Below are 17,334 nucleotides of genomic sequence, written 5' to 3' on the forward strand. Positions count from 1 at the left end.
TTTACGAAATCATAACTATTCAAAATAAAATTTACAAATAATAACTCAAATACACATATAATTTGTCAAAATATTGTTTAAAAAATAAAGATAAAATATGTTTTTTCTTCAAAATATCTCAAAATTCGATTTTAATTCTTATAAAAATTTAATACATTTTTAATATTTATATTTAATAGACTAAAACTACATCACTTTTAGTAAATATGAAAATTAAAAAATATTAAATATTTATAGGGACTAAGATCAAAGTTTAAAATATTTTGAGAGATATGATCCAAAACATATTCTACACTATAAATTACTATACCTGAGAAATTATAACCGATGACAAATACTCCTTGCCTTTTTTACATTAGATGTGAAGCAAACAAAGCCACCATTTTCTCTCTAAATTTACATTACGATTGTAAACTATACAACTTTTCTTTCTGTAAATTATAACACAAACGTGCATACACAGATATATGTATATTAGTGTGTGTGTATATATAATGACTCGTGCCAATAAAATAGTAGTAAACTCCTTAAGCTTATGCAGATTTTTCTAATCCTTCAACCGTTGTAAACCTAATGAATGAATGACTACCCCTATAAATTTAAATTAATATTAAAGAAAATACCAACAAAATAGTCTGCGATTAATTAACAGAATCAAATTTTGAAACAGGATTTTAATTATATGTCTCACTCTCTCGTTCATGTTCCTGCAGAGAATATATATAATACATTATACATGCATATATGTGCTATAATAAAGTAATAAAGAAGAATATTTTGACGATTGTAGATGGTTAATTAGTGTCAGTGCTTGGTGCAGGTCATGTCTGCAAACAAAGCGTGCAATATATATAATGCTGCAGCAAATTGTACTACAAGAAGACCAAGTGGTAAAACCAAAACTACTCTTCTTTTTTTGAAGCTACCCCACAACACAACACAACTCCTATTCCTATATATCACCCACTGACCCTTTCAAATTGCTATCTTAAACCCTACAACTACTGCAACATTTTCCTCCCTCGGCTTAACCCTACTCTCTCTCACCCTTCTCCTCCTAACCCTTGTTCCTTTTAAATATGAACCACGAAGACAAACTCACCATGGACCTGGTTCCACCATCTGAACACCTCTGCTACGTTCGTTGCAACTTCTGCAACACTGTCCTCGCGGTAACTTCATCTTTAAACACTACTACAAATAATAATATACATACCTACCCCTCTTTAACTTGTTTAATGACTCATGTTTCTACTTATTCATATTTATGTTATAGTATCATAAGGTTACGTTTATGTGCATGTATTGAACTTCTATGTATGATACAAGCATATAATATATATACCCAAGGTTTTTAAAAACAGTCCAAGACCATGATTTCGGTTGCAACATCAAGGTTTTTGTCCACAATTTTTCGCAATGTCAAAACACAATGAAACTGTAAAACCGTGAACATAATTTAAAACCTTGTATATGCATGCCTATTGGAAAATGGTTAACAATTTTTTATATATAAGAAAAATTGAATTTGTTAAATTGATGAGTACAAGTGGTATACTCAGAAGTACATTAACAAAAATAATGTTACCTAAAATTGAAAGAGGGGAATGAACTAGAGATATATTTATACATATGTAGGGTCATATATATACTCATATATATGTTGATGTTTTTGTTTGTGTGCAGGTTGGTATCCCATGCAAGAGGCTGTTAGACACTGTGACAGTGAAGTGTGGTCACTGCAGCAACCTCTCCTTTCTGAGCACCAGACCCCCAAGTTCTCAAAGCCAAAGCGTTGATCACACCCTCAGTCTGCAGGTTCTGTACCCCCCAAAAATAAAACATTAATCATTAATAATATTCATGAACAAGACGCACATTTTATATTCTATATATACTATATGATCTAATGCTTATGTTTTAGTTTTCTTCTTCCTTGCTATGCTATATTTGGGCTTTTCTTTGAGATGAATAGTATAGTGATGGTTGGTTAGGAAAAAAGTGAAAGTGTATGTATCATTATGTATACAAACATAAGCATCTGTTTTGTTTCCAGCAGGGGTTTTACAGTAATGCCAAAAAGGGACAAGCATCATCTTCATCTTCCTCACCAACAACATCTAACGAGTCAGTGTCCCCAAAAGCAGCATCATTTGTTGTGAAACGTACGTATATAGTTACCACAGATCAAAACAAACCCTTTTCAGAAACACCCTCTCCAAACAATTATATAACATGAGACTTACATAATCATATGATGTTTTTTTTTTCTCTACCCCCCCAACCATGTAAATGTCCTTATTATTTTGTTTGATTTCTTTTTCAGCACCTGAGAAAAAGCACCGTCTCCCTTCTGCTTACAACCGTTTCATGAAGTAAGTGCAAAAGAGATGTGTACTTCTTTTTTGTTCAACAAAGTTTATTCATGTAAATGTCTTTTGCTCTAATATCACAACCCTAAACAGTTTAACTAAAAAAGAATACTTGTTCAACAAAGTTTTATCATCAAATGAAAGTTTATTCATAAATTTGATTATGAAGCTTAGTTAAGAATAACTTATTTTAATAATTTCTTGAGAAGGGTTATTGTCTTATTGAAATAAATTCAAAAGGATTTGTATAAAAAGGTCATAAGTTGCTTTCGTAAACTTCATTTTTTTTTCATTTACTACTTGGTTGATGTTGTTGTGAATGTCAGAGAGGAGATACAGCGCATCAAAGCTGCGAACCCTGAGATCCCACATCGAGAAGCTTTCAGTGCTGCAGCGAAAAATGTAATTTTTTTTCTTCTAAATTAACCCTTTGTTTAGGCTTTAGGGTTAGCACTGCACATACTTGTAACTAGCTTAACGTTTCTTGAAACTCACAAAATGTTCATACATGTTCCTAACTTGTGCTCCACAACTAATTCACAGTGGGCTAGGTTCATTCCAAATTCACCAACCAGTTCAGTTTCTGCAACTAAAGTTAATGTAAGAATTCGTGATCATTATTATTTCCATGATTAATAAAAAGAATAATTTCCATGAATGCTTTTCTCCAAGATTATTAATCATTGGCTAATTAATTTTTATTAACTCGTGTGCAGGCTGATTGAGAGAGCTGTGGCATGATGGTTTGGAGAGAATTGGAGCAAGTTAACTAATTAACTAGGTGTCACTTAGTTATATTAAACTATGTGTTGTTTAATTTCTCTATCTATATCTTTTGATTTCCTTCAGTATCGAGATGGACTTTATGCATGCATGTAGATCTGAAACCTGTTTAATTAATGAAGGCAGGACCTATATGTATTTAGTACTAAATAATTCTTAATCTAAAATAGTTATGCTAAATTAAGTTCGTATTCTGATCCCCTTTTTAGTGCCATATTGGGAAATGTTTGAAAGATAAATTGCTAGAGTTTAGAAGTAGTGTTACATTTTTAACAAATCAACAAATTCACTTTTCCTTTTGTTATCTTTTAAATAGCCAATAAAATATACACGTTAATTAGCCCATATCTATATTGTATCTATCTGTATGAAATAACAACACTTATAGAAACGTTGTTTCCTACAGAAAAGAAAAAAATTGCAAAGAACACACAAGGTCTTTCACTTTTCCCTTTTTAATCTTTTAAAATATACATGTTAATTCGTGCATATTCCTGCTCTATAAGAGGTAATATATGTAATGGCATATCGTGAAACGTTTCAAGAATCTTGTCATAAATAACCATTGTGCTATATAAGAGGTAACTCTTAACGACTAAGTATACACAATTCATTCCAGTACTCTATTGTTTCTTGTGTCTTAATTGACATAAGCATCAGAGTACTGATGGTTACACACCACCCCTTGTTTAGAAGTGAAAATAGCAAAAAGTACATTAAGTACAAAAATGAAAGTGGATGTTCCGTTAGATGTGCTTGTGAGTAAAATTTGGTGTGCGTTCAAGAACAATGGTTCGTAAAATGTTTGTAATTCTGCGCAGTTTTGATTCTAAGAAGGGTCAGTACACACATGATGAGAAAGGGAAAAGGGTTAATACGTATATGCTTATACATAACACTCAATCAAGAGCTAGATGATTAATTGTTATTGAATGCTCCTAAGCTAATTCACATGTATTGATCCTTCTTCCTTTGTTAGCACATGTGTAATGTATTGTCTCTTCGTAGGACCTAAATGCTCCTGGTCGTATTAGCATCTACCATACAAGACTGAAATTCATAAAATGGGTACAATGGCTATTACAATGTTGATATTTGTGAGTGTGAATCGAGAAAACTATTTTTATTTCATACTTTTATAAAGTATAAAAATGACATCTTATTTTATTAGTTAAAAAAACGTAAGACATTGACAAATGACAAGGTTGTTTATAAAGGTTTTGTATTTTAGGAACTATTTTTTTACTAAAAATACATGTAAAAACTGAAAAATGATAAAAAAAAAAGTATCAAAATACAATTAATTTAAGTCTTTGAAAATGTAATTTGTTGGTCACTTTAGTCCTAGCATTAAAAATATTATTTTTTTGGAATATTATTTAACAAGTTTCTTAGAAGTGAGAATTTTACTTTCTCAAGTTTAATTTTTTTTATTACATTAAAAATATCATGTTATTTTTTAATGTAATAAATAATCAAAATAATTGATAAAAATATCATATAAGTCTTCACTTCTTAGAAAATTTGTCTAAATGTTTCTGATGATTAACTAAATAGATTTTATTTATTCTTGGGATTCATGATTTTCATGCATGAAAAACTCCTCCCCTGAAAACTATTTCCTTATGGTAACCCTTCTAACTAAACTTTATTCAACAAACCTTTATTTGTGTTTGTTTGAGATATCAAGGAGAAAGTGATTTTCTTGCTTGCACTTATCCTGAATGATAAGTGTTTGAAATTTTTTTATTTGTTATTAATTTAAATAATTTTTTAGTCCTTATAATTTAATATTTTTTTTCTTCCTTGCAAAAGAATAGTTTTAGTCATTATAAATTATGATTGTTTTATTTTTCATTTTTAAAACGGTTTAATTATCATTTTTTCCACTGTTTAAAATACTACCTAAATCGCTTCGAGAACAAAAAATAAAACAAACATAATTTATAAGGATTATAATAAATAAAAAATTATAATAATCAAAAACCAAAAATAAAATTACAAAAATTAAAAAGGCATTTAAGCCTATTTTATTTTGTGATTATTCTTACTTTGGACTGGAATTCAGTTCAATTGGTGTTTGATAAGGAACTATTAATGAAGACTCGGTGAAGTAACATGATATGAAGTCAACTAAGTTGGGAGTTGTTAAGGTCATTTTTTATGTTTTTGAATTTCAGAAAATTGAAAACAAAAATTTAAACCAAACATGTTTCTAAATTATTATATTTGAAAATAAAAACTATTTTTAAAAAATAAAAAAATGAAATTACTCAAATAGTAAGGAACCAAAATGATATTTTAGTTTTTTTTTACATTGTGTAAATATATTAATAGGGACAAATATGTCTATAACACTTTTTTCATTCTCTTCTACATGATCTACTCTCAATCTAAACAGCCTCATTTTTAACTCTTTCTTTTATTTCACTTAAAATCTTTCATCATTCAAATAAAATATAAAAGAATAAGACTTAATTACTAATTTGATTTCTAAATTATTTTAAATGATTTAATTTGATTTAGATTTCTAAATGTTCCAAATCCTTTAATATTTAAAAATATTTCAATCAATTTTTTTCTATTAAATTCTAACGATTTTTACTTACAAATTGTGACGGTTTCATTAACAGTATCAATTTCAATTTGATGAAAATGACTTGAGTGAAACATTTTTAAAAATTAGAGCATCAGATTGAAACATTTGGAAATTCAAGGATCAAATTGAATTATTTAAAATAATTTAGAGACTAATTTAGTAATTGAGCCAAAGAATAATACTCATTGCCCACCTCATTTTAAGATAGATTTCAATGGAAATAAGAGAGAAAATGGGAAGATAAAAGAAAAGATACAAAGAAACTGCCACAGATATACTAAGTGAGGCGATAGAAAAGGACGAAATAGAAAGAAAATGGAGTAAAAATGTGATGAAAGAGTATATTTTATAATAACCTAACTAAAATACCTGTATCCTTTCATTATGTACATTGCATGCCTTAGGACTTGGTTCCCAGAATCTTGATAAAAAAACCAGCAGACTCCATTCTAACAAAATATACCAATATCAGTGGCCATGCATGCTCCAATTAATACATTTGAGACATCATTGAAAAAATCTATATATAAGCCTCTGTTGTACTTTATGTATAGCTCATTGTATATCTCGAATATATTTACACGCATTCAATATTAGTTACCTCACTATGAACTGTTTTTTACAACAGCCTTTAACTTATCTACTACTGTCAAAATAGAGGAATTTCCCTCACAAGCCTCAACCAATACTTTTAATCTGGACTCTAACCAACTCTTTTCAGAAAGTATACCATTCAGCTCCTCTCCCATGACAGATGGTGGTGGCTTGTTATGGTGAATGAGGTTCAGTAACATACCCTGCAACAAGAGTTCCATTAGTAAATAGTAATGCCTGGCCACACCAACATTATGGATGTATAATTGAAAATACAGATGCAACAATGCAAATTAAATTAGGAGGTAAAAGATAATACTTTTTCCATGGCCTCAAACTCTTGGTCATAAAAAGGATTTTACCTAAACAGTGATGTCTCACTCTACCCTCTTAAAATTTTATTTGGTAGGCCAAAGTCCTAGCTGATATACATTCCAAACAACTTGATGACAGAACAAGCACACATTCACATATAACATTTGATTTCCTTAATCAGATGGGCTAAAACTAATTGGAGAATGAATGGCAGCACAAATTCTGAATGGAGATTTGCTTAAACTACCATTTGTCCATCAGGATAAAGCTTTCAAGACTTTGGTTACCTCATGTTGCTGTTTCCCAGCATAATCTCGCAACAGAGACCTAGCAAGTCTGTTTCGCAGCAATAACTTATCCGTGGGACAGGCATGAAATATAAAGGAGGAAAGATGATGGACAACAAGAGTATATGCAACTGATCCTCGAATTGCAGCCCTGTCAAGGGCATCAGAAACCCACAAATTCGTATAAGCCTCCAAAATTGCTTCATTATCCTGCAGAGATACAGTACACCAATTAATGTTGATAGATATATGGTGTATTCTGAGCCAAAGACTAGTATGCATTGCTGGTGCAACCACACAGGTGGCAAGTGCACCCCTCCACAGATAATACAGTAGTAAACAATTATCCCACCTACCCATTGAGCTCCAATTGTTTCTATTCACATAAGTTATAGATATTAGCAAAAAAATGGAAAATAAAAATTTTAGATAAGGAAACTTGATGAAAACAATCCTCATTCCTCCGAGGTAACTTACATGACAAAACCATCGTGATAGTTTCTAACTTCAAAGAATCAAAGATACAACCTTACATTTCTTCCCTACTAAAGACAAGCTTTAAAGCAAGCCATTGTAAAAAATATGTGCATGTTTGTTGCAAAGTGACTATCTGTTATATTGTTGGAAGTATAAGATTCTTGACTATATCCAAAATTCCAATTAGGAACTTCACTTTTGTTATGTATCATATAAAAAATAAAAGGACCCAGTGTCAGTATGGCTTAGTTTGGTATTTCCTGTGCTCTCAAAAGCTTCCTCAAAATTCATGAAAGATGCTACAATACAACCAATAAATGTCAAAGGTATTGTAAATTTGTAACACAATTAAAAATTCTGCAACATTAGCTGTACTTTGTAGCATATGCTTTTATGCTTTTAAGCACATTTTAAACAACCACTTTTTGAAAATTTACAAAATTATAAAATATAAAATATAGGTGACATTTATAATTCAACCCAATATCATCAACATAGAAAGAAAAAATGTATCAAAGAACAAGTACTCAAACAATATCCTCTGCGGATAATGTTCCATAGTAAAATAGCTGGTAGTGAATGAATATGTTTTTTTACCTCAGCGGGTTCAAGGTATCCTTCAGCACCAGAGAAGCATTTTTCTAAAGGTGGCAAAAGCTCAAGAACACGAGAATTGGACAGTGTATTCCAGGCAGCAAGTCGAATGGAAGTTTCAACACAACGGTGTAGATAAAGTGAAACTTGCCGGCCAAAAATAACATCACCATAAGAAACAGCAGAAAACTGCTCCACAAGTTCTTCAAGAAAAGTTGAGTAACTTTCATGAATCTCAGTTTGGAACCTCAGAAACTCAAGATGCTTTTTATCATCTGAAATAACTTCTTTACTTTGGTTTAACCTTGCATTATCAAGAAGCTCACCATAAAGATCCTGCAAAGCTTCAAAAATATCCCTGCTCCAATCTTGTTCAAGTATTTCCATTCCAACAAGGAAATTGACAGATAAGGAATGTAACTTCCATGTCAATGATACTTGTTGAACAGGAGAAGGAATGTCAGTGCCATGAAAAATGGACATTGCTTCAACACCTAAAACAAAGAAAAGTCCACATTTGGCGACTTCAAGCAGATTAGAGGGATCATGTAGTACATCATCAACAATTTTAGTACCAGCCCGCTTGCTATGGAAAATTGTTGAGATTGGACTAAGGTAAAAGTGAACTGGAAGTGGTAGTTTCTGGTGAGCCCATTCTATCATTATAGAATTACAGCACGGAGTTGTCACGGAAGACGTGTCTGAATCCTCATATATGGTTTCCAAACAAGCACCAACCTTTGGAGAGGTCTTAATGCCAGAGGAACTACTGCCATCCACAGATTTAGACTTCACCTTTACAGACAACCATCTGCTCCTGAAATGAGATGATAACATTCTGCTTAAGTGCATGTAATCCTCTTCTTCATGTTGCCAGCCAAAGGTTTTACCCCTCCTATTCAAGAGTAAACTCTGTATGCAGAGATCAAGGTGCTTCAAAACAGAGACATGGAACAAGAAATCCAATGTCTTTTCTACAACAACCTTATCTCTAGGTCCTGCAGTTAAACACAATCCCAAGCCAGCATTAACCCTTTGGATGGTGAAGGTTGTTTCTTCAGTCACGACACCTTTAGATGCATTTTCAAAAATTTCCAGCAAATAGACAAGAAATCTTGCATCTGCTTGTGCCAATAAAACTGTTGCTGACCAAAATCCTCCACCTGAGGCACCCCATCCAATTCCTGCCCCTGGAACCAGTCCTCCTCTGCCAAATGACTCAATGGACTGTATGCGGTGCCACCCTGAAGAAACTGAAAACATGAAAACATCAAGCATATACCTTAATTCAACCCAACACCCTTTAACGATGCCATCCTCAAGCACTTTTCCTTCTTTTGAGAGACTTTGTTCTTGGCATGGGAGACTACAGATGCTAGCCTTGGCAGACTGTATCAGATTATCAATTGCAGTAATAATCTTAACCATTCCATTTAGACAACAGGTGGAAGCTAAAGACATTTCAATATCATCCTTCTGCCTCAAATAAACTAGTTCCTTCATAAAAGATTCGCCTTTAGAATCTCTTCCACATTTTGCCCCAAAAGATGCAGAAAAGCCCAAAAACCAATATTTGATTACCTCAAGTCCAATCTTAGGTACAAATTCTGGAAGCCATGGCACATGCCCTTCAGTTTCAATAGTATCCCCCCATGTCATCCTTTCAAGCACTCTGAAAAGCATGTGAGTCACAGCAGCATACACCCACAACAAAGGAGTTGCAGAAAGATCTCGGAAAGTAAAGTCATATCTTCCTTCTTCCTGTCCCTCAAAGAACTTAGATACTTCTGGATCATTTCTGCTTGCTATCCACTTTATGGCTAAGTCAACCATTGGACCAACATAATTCCAAGACCATACCTCTGTGTCACCAGCAGACTCTGGAAGTTGATTGTTTAGGCACTGCTTTGAAAATAGGTTTGGAAGTTTTCCAGCCAAAGACTCCAGAACAAGGTAAGCCTCCCTAGAGATGGAAGTAGATTCATCCAAAACATTGTTTTCAACAAGTTTTTCAAATGAAGGCGGATTCAACCAAAAACACAAGGCAGGGAACATTTCCGAGAAGTAAGACACACAATATCCATATTGAATGCAGACCCTCCAGAAACGCATTTGTTCAACAATCAGAGCAGATGTGAGTTTACATTTTTCCTTCCCTAACCTTAGCCAGTGGTCAATGGAGGAAGGGCTTTGATATAAATTCCAAGTCATAGCCTGAAAATACCCTTTCTTTATAAACTCTAAACAAGATTTCCGGTCCGACCGAGCTAAAACCTTTTCCAAAATCAAATGAAACATTAGGAATGATTCTCTAGCTGATGATGCAGAAATAACTTCCTGTAAAATAAAATGGAAAATTACCACTCACCTTCAAGAGTCTTACAGATCTAATCATAGAAGATCGAATTTCAAAATTTTCAGCAGTATATCTATTTGCAATTGTCTGAACAAGTCTTTCACATTTCAGTACAGCATTAGCACATGTAGGTGAATGCCTCGCTATAGCAATCAGTACGGAAATAATACATTCTTCTAAAGCTGTTGTAGGATCTGTCTGCAACCATTAGAGAATAATGAATTTGACATGAAAGTTCAAACCTTGTAAAACAAAAATATCCTTAATCTTTGTAGACAGAATCTCATGACATCAAATGTTTCAGCATGATGAATGATTAATTATGTTTTACCTCCAAAAGATAACGAAGCCTAGGAAGGATTCCCATGCGAACTAGACCTACAGTAAAATCTTGCCCAGCAACCACTATATCGTCTTGAATAGTATGTTTTCCTTCGGTCTCATTATCCATTGAATCATCACTGAAAGGAAGAATATTAGAAGGTTTGGCACTGTACTTCCAGAAACCCCCTTGAAGGAATCCATCATTAATATCAGGTCTGCTCCTAAAAACTGGAGCCGTGCAAATATCCATGTCACAAGTTGCTATCTTCTGGAATTAAAATAAAAAACCAGATGAATCTAATTTTAAACGCAACAATATTGTCAAATTAAAAGATAATAAAAATCCAGTTACCTCTGAGATATTACAATAGTTCTCATTTGCATCATAACTCAATACACATTGAACAACTTTTGCACAGGCCAGAACTACAGAATTGTGGTTATCATCAAGACATATCCTACAAAAAATCAGAGCACAATACTGCTGTCAAAAGATGGCCATATAATGAGGAAAAAAATTATAAAAATACAATTTGAAAGAATTAAAGTATTCATCAGTATATTTATCATAAGCTAGTCAAAATAGCACAAGGATCACAAGTCACAACATAATAATACCATCTATTGGCAAAATTCAAACATATTGACAAGATATATAGCCATCTATTTGGGATGACATTTATTTGCATTTAGTAATTTATAATTCAAAATAAAATATCTTTCTAGCCTCACCAACACTCCATGTTATTAAATACAAGAGGACAGAAGGTATTATGAGTCAATCAAGTATGCAATCTACATTCCCACTCTTCCAATTGAATTTTAGAAACAGCTATGCAGGTAGTAAAATTACCCAAGGGTCCAAGGGCCAACCAGCTTCTGTTTTAACATATGATGCTCATCACAGTTTTAGGAAGAAACCACAAAAAAGGGCACAGATTAGGAAAAGCCAGTATACATAAGAGCTCATCCCAAAACATAACAATCAACAAAGCTTATATAAGCAAAGAATTTATTAAGATAGAAGAGAAAGATACAAATATAAGAGGATAAGAATCCTCAAGGACTAAAGACACGACAACCAAAAATTAAAGGAAAAAAACAAAGATTAAGAAACACACAATCAATCAAACAAAAATAAAATCTTATATATAAAGACCATAAGCAGAACACCACAAAGAAGCTAGAAAAACTAGCTGAACCCGAATGAACTCATTAGAAGACTATCATCCACAGAAGATGATTTCTAACTGAATATACCCAAAGAACTTCACACAGAGAAGAACACCAAAACTTTCTGGATTCTCAGCTAGTACCAAATCCTCCAAAATTAACATACAGGAAGTGCTGAAGATTCTAGGGACGAACCCCATATTCTATGAAAACACTAAACAAATTATTCCAGAGAAAGGAAACTGCTGGGCAATGTAAGAACAAATGAGAACCAGAACCATAGCTCAATCTGGACATCATGCAGTAACTAGGAGATAAGGCAATTAGGCATCAAATTTGACAGATCAAAATCTTTACATACAAAGAAGAAAAGATAGACAATGGCAGAAGGAAAGACAGCTAACTGGAAGGAAGAAAAAAACCACAGAAACAAAGATGAGCACCAGTTTAGAGAACTAGGCAGCAGGTGATGGGGTCAAATCACAGAGGATGGGACCACTTTGAAACCAGGTTAATATTATAGGGATTTAATTAAATAAAGAGAATAGGAGAGAATGCTATCTTCATCGGTGTGTAATGATATGTGACAAAAGACAAAGCACTAATCCTCATCCTTAAGAAAAGATTCCAAATCCTAATTAATTAAGAAATCATGAAAAATAATTAAATATGGAAACCACTCTCAAGAGATTAACTAAGATACTCTAAAGTATTCTAAGGCATAATAATATTAAACATTTTACCACAAAAAAGGCTGGCTTCAAGAGTGCAAGACATGTAAATAATCAGTAATGTAAACAGATAGATATGTGATCTCAAGCTTCATTGAGTCCATCTCACATGCCAGATGAAAGTGATATTAAAATTACACACATAACCAAGCTGGAATTTTACTTACATCCAAACCTATCAACTTGTATGATTAATGATTAACAGCAATATAAACAACAATATTCGTTTTCTTAAAAGAAGAAAAAGAAACCCATGCATCTTCACTCAGTCATAGCAGGTAGTTTATAATACCAACAGCTTGGACCAAAAAGTAAACTTTACCTAAGTGACAACACAAGCTCAGGTTCTGGGCCGAGTGCAAAAGCCCAAACAGCCTCCCAGTCAACTGATTTGTCAACTTTGTTCTCAATTTTTGTCATATGCCCTGTTCTGTCTTCGCAAATATAGTGTAATGCCTTATCAAGCACAGATGAAAGGAGATGCAATGCAAGGGTCCTTTGTCCAGGAATCTAAAAAAACAAAACATTTGGCAGACGCTGTGTTACTAAAGGGGAATGCTATAAATTTATATATTTTATATTCATAATTGTAAAGCCATCCAAACTGTTCCAGGTCCAGGCATCCAACTGAAATATACATCAGTTACAACAAATAACATACCACACTTCTAGTGAGTGCCACTGCTTCTTTAATTGTATAACCGGCAGCACCAGGATCTCCCTCAGTCCGTAGATAGTCACGTTCATTGGCATTGTCTGTATCATGACAAAGAATTGTCACATAAAGAAAATTCAAAATTTATATTTAAACCTCCATCCTATTTCCAAAATAAACAGGATATCAATGAATATAGTAATATACAACAAATGCTAAGATTTGATGGATATCAGTGCTAACAGAATAATCAGGATATCAATGGATATCCATGAATATTCATTATTTAAATCAATATTTGCACCTCCGTTCTGTTATATGCAAATGCTAACATCTAATATGCTGAATATACAACAGAAGCCATCTAATCAAGTCTATGAACTTGGAAACATTTGGAAGCAAAGGAAACCATACAGAAATTTCAGTCTAGGCATGAACCAGAACATTATTGTAATTTGTGGCAAATGCAGGGGGGCAGGGAGCATAATCTACTCAGTGCTATCAGACAAGCCATGATATAGCAACATCATTGATCTTAACTTTCCTGTATTTGTATTTACCAGCAATATATTGCCTACATGACACATGGAAATGCTAAAATGTTTGATAAAGATTAAATTTGGATTAATAATCGCCAATTTTTCAAAATCTCTCTCAGAAACCAGAAAAAATGTGATTATTTCTCCAAATAAGTTAAACAAACAGTAAGTGTTTTTTTTGGTTCATGTGCATTTAGAAATGTAGTCAACCAAAAAAAGATCATCAATTGCTGGGAACAAAAAATACTACTCCCTCCGGACTGAAATATAAGCAAAAAAAACTAATTCACACTCATCAATAAAATTAGTTAACATTATTTAATTTTGTTAGTCTCAATAAAAAAAGTTAATTTATTTCCTAAAGTACCATTTACATTAATTGCATAGGACAAAAAAGAGAAGTTTATTGGAAATAAAACTCTAATTAAATGAAGGGTATTTTGGAGATATTATCATTAAATAGGAGAGAGTTAGTTAAAATTTGTTTATATTTTAACCCAAACACATTGATTTTTTGTTGCTTATATTTTAGTCTGGAGGTAGTATAATGTATAATATTGAATACAAATCACAATCTATAAACAATGGTTGATGTTTCATGAAGCAAAGTATTCAAACATTAGCAACCCAAACTATCACTAGCTTTACCACATACCCAATAAAGAAAAAAAAATTACAGAAGAGCATATATCTACATTAAGAAGACAATACTATTACTATCACTAACCAAGCACCTACATATGCAAAACACTAAATACAGAAGAACCCATATATTGTTAGGATTCATCGAGCAGAGAGAGAAAGAGAGCACTGAGATATTCAGAGTGATTACTGATAAAATGTTTATTCATTGATCGCAAATAGAAGAGGTATGTCTGAGATATATAGAGATAGCCTAGCTGAAATTAATCTGTCAGTTACAACTGACTAATAACAGAATTCTTAGCCGGCACTTGTTAGTTAACTACAGAGTCCAGAATGGTACAAGGAGATACTCTAATATATATACATATGCAAGGATCATACAAAGCATCATCTTGATATTAGAACCAGAAGATAGTAAAGAAACATAAGAAGAATAGAAACGCATACCATAAACTGATACACGTTCAGAATCAACAACATCCCCAACCAAGGAAAATCGTAGCTCCCTAACAGCCTCAACTCTATTGCTCCAAGCATTCCATGCACTACTACTAGCGGTGGTTGAAGTCTTCGTGCTAATTTTCTCATCATCTAGCTTTTCTTTGGATGGTGGCACAATCACTGTTTGAGCGATCCCATCCTCTGTGTGTAGATGTTTTGCATCCTGAGGACTCTGAGCATGTCCATTCACAGATTCTGAGCCAATATCCACTTCTAATTTTAGTTTCTTCAATTTATTCTGCCCCCTCTTCTGCAGTAATTTTAGTAATGCAGGGCTCATCTTCTCCATTATCTCAGTCTGGGCTTCTGCAATCTCCTCAGCTGACATTTGCTGAATCCGAGCTCGATTCTCAGCATCAATTTCACTATCAAGAGACACGGACTTTTGTTCACTTCTAATACTATTGGAACTAGAACAAGACAGCATGCTTGAATTCAAGTCAGTTTGCCCTGGCCTTTGCACATCCAGGGATCCAAAATTGTAATCAGGCATCCAATCAGAAGAAATTTGGTCCAATCCAGGCACAGATTCATTTTGCTCCTTGTCATCATAAATTCTGGCGTGTTTAACTTTTTCCTCATGATCTACCTTATTTAATGTATCTACTTCCATAGTGGTAGTTGAATTGATAAACCCACCATCTGAGTTATCTAACAGTGGTTTTGTATCCACTTTCATTGGAGAAATGACATTATCATCCAAAGATGAGGTTTTCTTGTATGTGCTCTTACTGCCCTTTTCATTCTTCTTTTTCCCAGTAGTTTGGCTAAAGCTTGACACATCCTTCTCTGATTCCTTCCCGAAGGAAGAACTATCATCCCGAGTGATCTCTTTCCATTTTCTAAAATCCAAACCCTTTTTCCTCCTCCTCTGTACCGGCTTGGCAAAGGCTGAAACTTTTTCAAACTCCTGCAAATTTTTATCTTCTTCATCCTTAACATTATTGTCACTATCATCATCCTCACCATCATCATCCCCTCTACTACTCAGTGGACGCCAATGCTGTAAAATCACCACAACCTAACTATCAGTCCACAAAACTTACTAGCCATTACACAAACTACATTCACAATAAACCAAAATGAGTCAATTTAAGCATACATATTGTCATTTTTCATAGCCACCTAAGACCTTTGAGGCTCAACAAAATTGATGAACAATTCAGTGGTTACTCCTACACAGATTTTTCCATGTAAACCAATTAATAATAACTCATCTAGTCCCATATTTTATTTTCTTTTGGGATCAGCAAAAGAAGATACATTAAACAAGAGGTACAAGCTGTCCCTTTAATATAGACTAAAGCAAACAAGCTGAATACAACTCAAAATATCTCAAGCTATTGTAACTTTTCAAACATGAAAATCCCCTCCTATACATATACTGGAACATGGAAAGACCACTTATATCACTACTCAGAAAAAACATTATGACTATTTCAATTGTGTGATCCTCCATAAAATAAGCATGCATACTATTGAAAACCACTCGTGCCAGCACCCATTCATATGTTATTTATTCTGCATAATTTGTAATACAGCACCGCACAGTACAACAATGCCAGAATCAAATTACCGACAGCTTAAAACAGTACTAGAATTTAGTCCCATATTTTAGGGGAGACAAAAAGAAAAAGAAAACCCATATATCCTATTTGTTGTGTTCAGTCAAAAACACCCAGAAAACAATGAAATAAGAAGAATGCAGTGAACCCCACCACATGCCAAAACAATGTATAACTCTGCATGTCTCCCATTAACACTCACTAAATCTTAATTCAGAATTTTCCAACATACCCTCCTCGGCTAAACTCCCTATACGCCTAGAAAACACTAAAAGACTATTTTATTTTATTTTTCTTCTCACACATTATTCATACCAACACATATTAATTTTCATTAAGCTGAAGCATAACACAACACAATACAAAAGGGTAGTTGAAGGACATTAAAAGACGTTTTTTTTTTCAGCTTTTCACGCATTACTCATAACAACACAACCTAATTTCCATTAAGTTGAAGCATAAATCAACACAATACAAGAATAAAGCCTTGCACCAAAAAGGGCACTTGAAGGAGAATACGGTGACTTACAGGGCCATGTGAACGATGGCGCGCAACGGGGAAAGGAAGAACAGTGGGTTTGGGGAAAAAATGGAAGGGTGGTGTTGTTGTGGGGTTGTTGTGTGAATCAGAGATACCCTTTTCGACGATGGAACCAACCAACTGAAAAGCATCTTTTTCATTTATTTGGAGAGAGCTCGTATTCAATACCTTCGCTAACTTCTTGGGTTGGTCTCCTCCTTTGCCCTTCTTTTGATTATCCATTGCACAACACACTTGACCAACACAACACAAGAAGAAGCGAAACAGAACTGAGAAAGTGAGT

General features: G+C 33.4%; 2 protein-coding genes across 5 annotated transcripts; one reads left to right on the plus strand and one right to left on the minus strand.

Annotated features, from left to right (window-relative positions):
• Positions 1-895: 895 nt before the first annotated feature.
• LOC114387705 (protein CRABS CLAW-like) lies at positions 896-3,337 on the plus strand. The gene is made up of 7 exons (XM_028347911.1): positions 896-1,172; positions 1,687-1,818; positions 2,060-2,165; positions 2,327-2,375; positions 2,699-2,774; positions 2,916-2,972; positions 3,089-3,337. Exons 1-7 carry the CDS (start codon positions 1,080-1,082, stop codon positions 3,095-3,097), a joined length of 522 nt encoding a protein of 173 aa, XP_028203712.1. The 5' UTR covers positions 896-1,079; the 3' UTR covers positions 3,098-3,337.
• LOC114387682 (transcriptional elongation regulator MINIYO-like) lies at positions 1,713-17,334 on the minus strand. 4 transcript variants are annotated; one of them, XR_003661379.1, is made up of 12 exons: positions 17,040-17,334; positions 14,892-15,948; positions 13,267-13,361; positions 12,928-13,115; positions 11,054-11,159; positions 10,709-10,969; positions 10,390-10,575; positions 8,025-10,295; positions 6,951-7,160; positions 6,356-6,551; positions 6,124-6,203; positions 1,713-1,821 (listed from the first exon to the last, which is right to left on the minus strand). XR_003661379.1 is itself a non-coding variant. In XM_028347901.1 (11 exons), the coding sequence occupies exons 1-10, from the start codon at positions 17,271-17,273 to the stop codon at positions 6,360-6,362; spliced, it is 4,800 nt and encodes a 1,599-aa protein (XP_028203702.1). In that variant the 5' UTR covers positions 17,274-17,334; the 3' UTR covers positions 6,071-6,203; positions 6,356-6,359. The 4 variants fall into 4 exon arrangements, 2 of the variants coding, with proteins under 2 accessions (XP_028203702.1, XP_028203694.1); XR_003661386.1 differs by lacking the exon at positions 1,713-1,821 and adding an exon at positions 3,872-4,205; XM_028347901.1 differs by lacking the exon at positions 1,713-1,821 and having other exon boundaries at positions 6,071-6,203.

Source organism: Glycine soja, chromosome 2 (genome assembly GCF_004193775.1).
Source record: "Glycine soja cultivar W05 chromosome 2, ASM419377v2, whole genome shotgun sequence".
NCBI classification, from domain to species: Eukaryota; Viridiplantae; Streptophyta; class Magnoliopsida; order Fabales; family Fabaceae; genus Glycine; species Glycine soja.